General features: G+C 53.2%; 1 protein-coding gene across 5 annotated transcripts in view; it reads left to right on the plus strand.

Annotated features, from left to right (window-relative positions):
* The window catches only part of FAM193A (family with sequence similarity 193 member A), a 197,212-nt gene extending 192,243 nt beyond the window's left edge, over positions 1 to 4,969 (plus strand). For 3 of the 5 annotated variants that reach the window (XM_033213510.1, XM_033213511.1, XM_033213509.1), the window contains exon 21: positions 4,170 to 4,963. In XM_033213510.1, coding sequence (XP_033069401.1) covers positions 4,170 to 4,263 — 94 coding nt within the window. In that variant the 3' untranslated portion in view covers positions 4,264 to 4,963. Of the gene's footprint in view, positions 1 to 4,169 lie in introns of all 5 variants that reach the window. The other 2 variants (XM_033213508.1, XM_033213512.1) reach the window with 1 other exon arrangement.
* Positions 4,970 to 6,322: the final 1,353 nt, after the last annotated feature.

Genomic DNA, 6,322 nt, shown 5'->3' on the forward strand with positions numbered 1-6,322 from the left:
AGAGGCGGTGTTTCTCCATGTTGGTCAGGCTGGTCTCGAACTCCTGACCTCAGGTGATCCGCCCGCCTCACCTCAGCCTCCCAAAGTGCTGGGATGACAGACATGAGCCACCGCACCCGGCCCAATTGTTTTTTTTTTTTTCTTCGGTAGAGAAGGCATCTCTTTATGTTGTCCAGTCTGGCCTCTGGGTGTCTTTCCACCTCGGTCTTCCAGAGTGCTAGGATTACAAGCGTGAGCTACCACCCCAGCCCAACCCCATGCGTTTACCTTCCCTCATTTTCCCAACTTTTGGCACTAGTCCCATGGGCAGTTTCATTTTTCTACTTTCCTGTCTCTTTAAATCTTCCACCTGGCATTTGTGCATAGACTGTCAGCTGAGAAGCTGAGACCTTCGAAAATATGGCCTGACCGACGTGGTTTACACCCTATTTGCAGCTAGCAAGACTTTCTTTAAGCTACTCTTGAGGGAGGCCTGGGGCTGAAATTTTGTTCCCTCTTTAGAGACCTTGGTTAAAGCCATAAAGGGATTCTTAATTTTGGTCTCATGCATGTCTGTGTGTGTTGGTTTTGAGTCATTTGTGCAGGTATGCCCTTGAATGGTTGTAAATTTCTGGTTTACATTTAGAATATGATAGGGGTTTGTCGTTGTTTTGTTTAGCCTTCTCCTAAGCTAAATGAAACCATATACTCAGAAACGAAACCGTTTATTAAAACATTCAAAGACAAATAGCTTTAAATAGTGATTACCCTAGACCTCTAATAAGCAAGTATGTTCCACCTCCAAAACTTTTTTTTTTTTTCTCTGAGGAGAGGACAAAGTCTGGTTCTATCCGCCCAGGCCGGAGTGCAGTGGCGCATTCTCAGCTTGTTACAGAGGGCAACTAGTCAGGCATGAGCCGGGCAGGGGAGGGCCTCCTCCATCCACCAGGGACGTCAGGCGACCATCAGTGATGGTTAGGCAGTTGTTGCACTGCCTGAAATAATCACTGGTCCCAGCCAGCACCAGGGAAAGGCAGTTTCCCCAGTAGACAAACACCTGAAGCTGGTGCTCAGCAGCTTCCTGATAAGATCTCAGGAGCTGGGCACCTGAGCTCAAGCATGTGCACTAAGGCACAAAATGGTGGAGTTTAACTGGTGTGTGACCTTCCAGGTACATTCCACTGGTAAGGGAAGATCGCCTCAGGTGAGCACACACACGCGCCAGTAAACACACTGCGCATGCTCCCTCCCAAGTGCTAGCAGACCACTGTGTGTGCTTGCAACCCACCCCAAGGGAGGAATCGGGAGAAGGGATGCAAGACCCTCAAGTATGCCAACATCTAGAACCCTACGTCAGAGGCCAGACGGGGCACTTGTCTCTCTATGCCAACATCTAGAACCCTACGTCAGAGGCCAGACGGGGCACTTGTCTCAGTTGCCCACTTGGCCTCTTTCAAGTACACTTTCCTTCCTTTTGTTTCTGCTCTAGAGCTTTGTGGTTTTTTGTTTTTTTGTTTTTGTTTTGTTTTTGTTTTTGTTTTGAGACGGAGTCTCGCTCTGTGCAGTCTCGCTGGAGTGCAGTGGCCGGATATTGGGTCATTGCAAGCTCCGCCTCCCAGGTTTACGCCATTCTCCTGCCTCAGCCTCCCGAGTAGCTGGGACTACAGGCACCTGCCACCTCGCCCGGCTAGTTTTTTGTATTTTTTAGTAGAGACAGGGTTTCACCGGGGTAGCCAGGATGGTCTCGATCTCCTGACCTCGTGATCCACCCGTCTTGGCCTCGCAAAGTGCTGGGATTACAGGCTTGAGCCACCGCGCCTGGCCGAGCTTTTTAATACTTTCACTCCTGTTCTAAAACTTGCCTCAGTCTCTTTTTCTGCCTTATGGCCTTTGGTCAGATTCTTACATCTGAGGAGGCAACAATTGAGGCTGCTGCAGACACGTACAGATTTGCCACCAGCGACTCAGATACCTGCCACTGGCAACAGGCTCACTGCAGCCTCCGCCTCCCAGGCTCAAGCCATGCTCCCACCACAGCCTCCCAAGTAGCTAGGACCACATGTGTGTGCCCCCACACCTGGCTAATTTTTGTATTTTTTTGTAGAGATGAGGTTTTACCATGTTGTCCAGGCTGGCCTTGAACTTGTAAGCTCAAGCGATCCACCCACCTCAGCCTCCCAAAGTGCTGGGATTATAGGCATGAGCCACCATAGCAAGGCTTTATTATTTTTGAGACAGGGTCTCACGTTTGTCACCCAGGCTGGCGTGTGGGGGCACCATCACAGCTCACTGCAGCTTTGACTTCCCAGCCTCAAGGATCCTCCCACCTCAGCCCTGAGCAACTGGGACCATAGGCACGTGCGTATGTGTGCTGCCACTCCTGGCTAACTTTTTACTTTTTGTAAAGATGGAGTCTCACTATGTTGCATAGGCTGGTCTCAAACTCCTGGGTTCAAATGATTCTCCAACCTCAGCCTCCCAAAGTAGTAGGATCACAGGCATGAGCCACCGTGGCCAGCTTCAAACCTCCTTCTTGATGTCAATTTCAGGAAGGAAAAACCAAGAAACAAGAATGTTGACTATTTGCCCATCTAAAACCTGACACAGGAATGCTTTTAAACAGCTTTAGAGTTGAAAGTTGACTTAATTAAAAGCTAATATTTAGGATATATGTGTATACAATGTTTTTGAGGCCTCTGCTCTCTATAAAAGCTTCTTGGGCCGGGCGCGGTGGCTCAAGCCTGTAATCCCAGCACTTTGGGAGGCCGAGACGGGCGGATCACGAGGTCAGGAGATCGAGACCATCCTGGCTAACACGGTGAAACCCCGTCTCTACTAAAAACTACAAAAAAAAAAACTAGCTGGGCGACGTGGTGGCGCCTGTAGTCCCAGCTACCCGGGAGGCTGAGACAGGAGAATGGCATGAACCCGGGAGGCGGAGCTTTCAGTGAGCTGAGATCCGGCCACAGCACTCCAGCCTGGGTGACAGAGCGAGACTCCGTCTCAAAAAAAAAAAAAAAAAAAAAAAAGCTTCTTGGCGGCCGGGCGCAGTGGCTCACGACTGTAATCCCAGCACTTTGTGAGGCCAAGGCAGGCAGATCACGAGGTCAGGAGATCGAGAGCATTCTGGCTAACACGGTGAAACCCCGTCTCTACTAAAAATAGAAAAAATTAGCCAGGTGTGGTGGTAGGTGCCTGTAGTCCCAGCTACTTGGGAGGCTGAGGCAGAAGAATGGCATGAACCCAGGAGGCAAAGGTTGCAGTGAACCAAGATTGTGCCACTGCACTCCAGCCTGGGCAACAGAGCGAAACTCCATTTCAAAAAAATAAGTTAAAAAATTAGCTAGGTGTGTCCAGGCACGGTGGCTCACACCTATAATCCCAGCACTTTGGGAGGCCGAGGCGGATGGATCACTTGAGGTCAGGAGTTTGAGGCCAGCCTGGTCAACATGGTGAAACCCTGTTTCTACTAAAAATACAAAAATCAGCTGGACGTGGTGGCGGGCACCTGTCATCCTATCAGGCGGAGGCAGAATCACTTGAACCTGGGAGGCAGAGGCTGCAGTGAGCTGAGATCACACCATTGCACTCCAGCCTGGATGACAAGAGCAAAACTCCGTCTCAAAAAAAAAAAAATGCTGGGTGTGGTGGTGCATGGCTGTAGTCCCAGCTACTCGGGAGGCTGAGGCAGAGAATTGCTTGAACCTTGGAGGTGGAGGTTGCAGTGAGCCGAAACTGCCACTGCACTGCAGCCTGGGCAAGAGAGTGAGACCCTGTCTCACAAAAAAAAGGGGGATTTCACCATGTTGCCCAGGCTGGTCTCGAACTCCTGAGTTGAAGTGATTTGCCCTCCTCAGCCTCCCAAAGTGCTGGGATTACAAGTGTGAGCCACCACACCCAGTCTGGGCCTGATCATTTAAGGGGGCTCACAGTTCTCAGATTAAGTGTGTTTTCTTTCTCCGGACTCCCTCTGCCCACCCACTCCTCCTCCCGCGTCCTTTTCCCTTCTCAAGTGCAGCCTGTGGCAGGGCCTGGGGGGGACCCTTGACACCGTGCCCCTCACTGAGAATCCAAAACCCCGACCCCGCAGTGAGTTTCTGGCAAGAACAGGAGCGTGATAGGCTTTGCCAAGCACCAGCTTGGTTGTGGGCGGTTTCCTTCAGTGACTGTTTGGCTTTTTATCTTGGCAGGTTCTGCTTGGATTCTGCTAGACAGACCCGACAAAGACTGTCTATCAACTGGTCCAATTTTAGCTTGAAAAAAGCCACCTTTGCTGCCCACTGAATGAGGACTGCCTGGAGAGGGACACGCGAGAGGCAGGCCAGGCTGCACCACTCCAAGAGCCATGCCCCTCGCTGGCACCCCAGAGCCGTGGTGCTTGCCAAGGGCTGTGCAGAGCTGGTGCTGCCTGAAACCCCAGACCGAGAAGTTGATGCTCGGCCCACGCTGTTAGCTCGTGTGCGTGTAGTCTGTGCGTGAGACTCCTTCGATTGTAGCTCTGTGCTGTCGGATTGGAACAGTAGTTCCCGCCAAGTTCTCCCACCACCACGGCCTCGGAGGCCTGGGCCGTGGCCAGATAGGAGTTTGCATCATCCACGTGGCTCCGTTGCCTCTGCATTGCGCCCTGTCCTGTCATCTGTCCTCACCGGGGTATCGGCCATCACTCAGCTCTCCTGTGCCCCTGCGTCCCACCCTCGGCGGGCTGGGCGGGGCAGGCCTCCTTTGTTCTCCACAATCTACTGTCTCCGAGTGTACACGTTGCGCTGTTTGTGTTTGATCCCCCCTGACTTGTAGCCAGCTTGTGTAAGATCCCTTGCAGAACGAGAAAGTTAAAAACAAGCCCACCCAGTACTCACACCATCAAGTCTGTTATAGAGTGTACGACTGTATTAACACGGAGGCCTGCCTGGCTACTTTTTTAACATATTGTTAAGTAATATTAAAATCATGTCTTTCTTTTTGAAAGATGGAATACATTAGTACAGCAGGAGACCTTGGCTGCTTCTTTCTGCTGGGGGGTTGGGGGGATAGTGGGAGAGGGCATGCAGGTGATGTGTCCACCATGGGGGAGCCAGGGCACCACCCCGGATCAGGTCCCAGGTCTCTCCAGGCAACAGCTCAGCGATCCTGGTGCCCCCGCCATCCTCTGTGTGCCAGGCAGAGCAGGCAGCAGGAGACAGAAAGCTCCCAAGGAGCTGCATCATGGTTACTTCTCACCACCTAGAGCACTCAGTAGCTCCCACTTCTCCCAGCCTCATGTTCCACCTGCCTCTGTGCCCCATCAAAGTATGACTTCACGCAGAGTGAAAGTGAAGAGGGCAGGGCCTGGCTGGGGAGAGGGTAGGGAGGGCCAGCTTCTGGAGGCATTTGGACGATGAGGCCACAGGATTTCCTGGTGGACAGGACGCAGGTAGGAGGAAGAGGGGAAGACCTGTGCTGTGCGCCTGGAGGTGGGACTGGAGACCAGTTCTGGACGGTGAGTCTGGGATGCCCACCAGCCACCCAGGTGAGAGGTCTGGAACTTGGGATGGTGGGACTGGAGATCCGATTCTGGACAGTGACCAGCCACCCAGGTGAGAGGTCTGGAATTGGGGTGGTGGGACTGGAGACCTGGTTCTAGACGGTGAGTCTGGGATGCCCACCAGCCACCCAGGTGAGAGGTCTGGAACTGGGGACTGCTGTTCATGGACTGAGCCTGTGTGAGGGCTCCGCAGGGGTGAGTAAATGGGATGGGGGCCAGAGCTGTGGAACCAGGAAGGCAGAGGGTGAGGAGGCTTCGAAGCAGGTCAGGGGAGACAAGGCCCGGGGCAGCCCCGCCCAGGCATCAGTTTGCAGGAGAATGAGGTGGGGACTAGAACTCTGGAGATTGCACGAGAGCTGAAAAAGGGTCGCCAGCCAGGGGGAGGTACAGCACGAGGAGCTTTCCTTGCCTTTTTTTTTTTTTTTTTTTTCCAGGTATGAGGAAGAGAACATTGCTTTGTTCGTGGGATGATAGGGCAGAGAGTGAAGCAGGTTGGGCCATGACCGCAACAGTAGTGTCCTTGAGAGGCAGAAGCCCCAGTGCAGGGCAGGCCCCCGGGACTCCAGCCTCATCTTCTGACTGCGGTGGGGGCTGGGAAAAGGCCCAGGCCTGGGCCTCGGCCTATGGGGAAGCTGCCTGCCCAGGCCCCCAGAGCCTGCCCTGCTGTCTCCTTGGACAGCCTTGACACCATGCTGGGGACAGTCCCACATCTGCATCTCCGCCGCCTCTTCCGGTAGAACTGTGCCTGTTGCTGAGGGAAACTGCAGGGCCCTGAGTGGTGATGGGGAACTCTGGGTGCCCCAACACACTGAGTACCACGCT

This window comes from Trachypithecus francoisi, unplaced genomic scaffold (genome assembly GCF_009764315.1).
Source record: "Trachypithecus francoisi isolate TF-2019V2 unplaced genomic scaffold, Tfra_2.0 Lachesis_group1, whole genome shotgun sequence".
Classification (NCBI taxonomy): Eukaryota; Metazoa; Chordata; class Mammalia; order Primates; family Cercopithecidae; genus Trachypithecus; species Trachypithecus francoisi.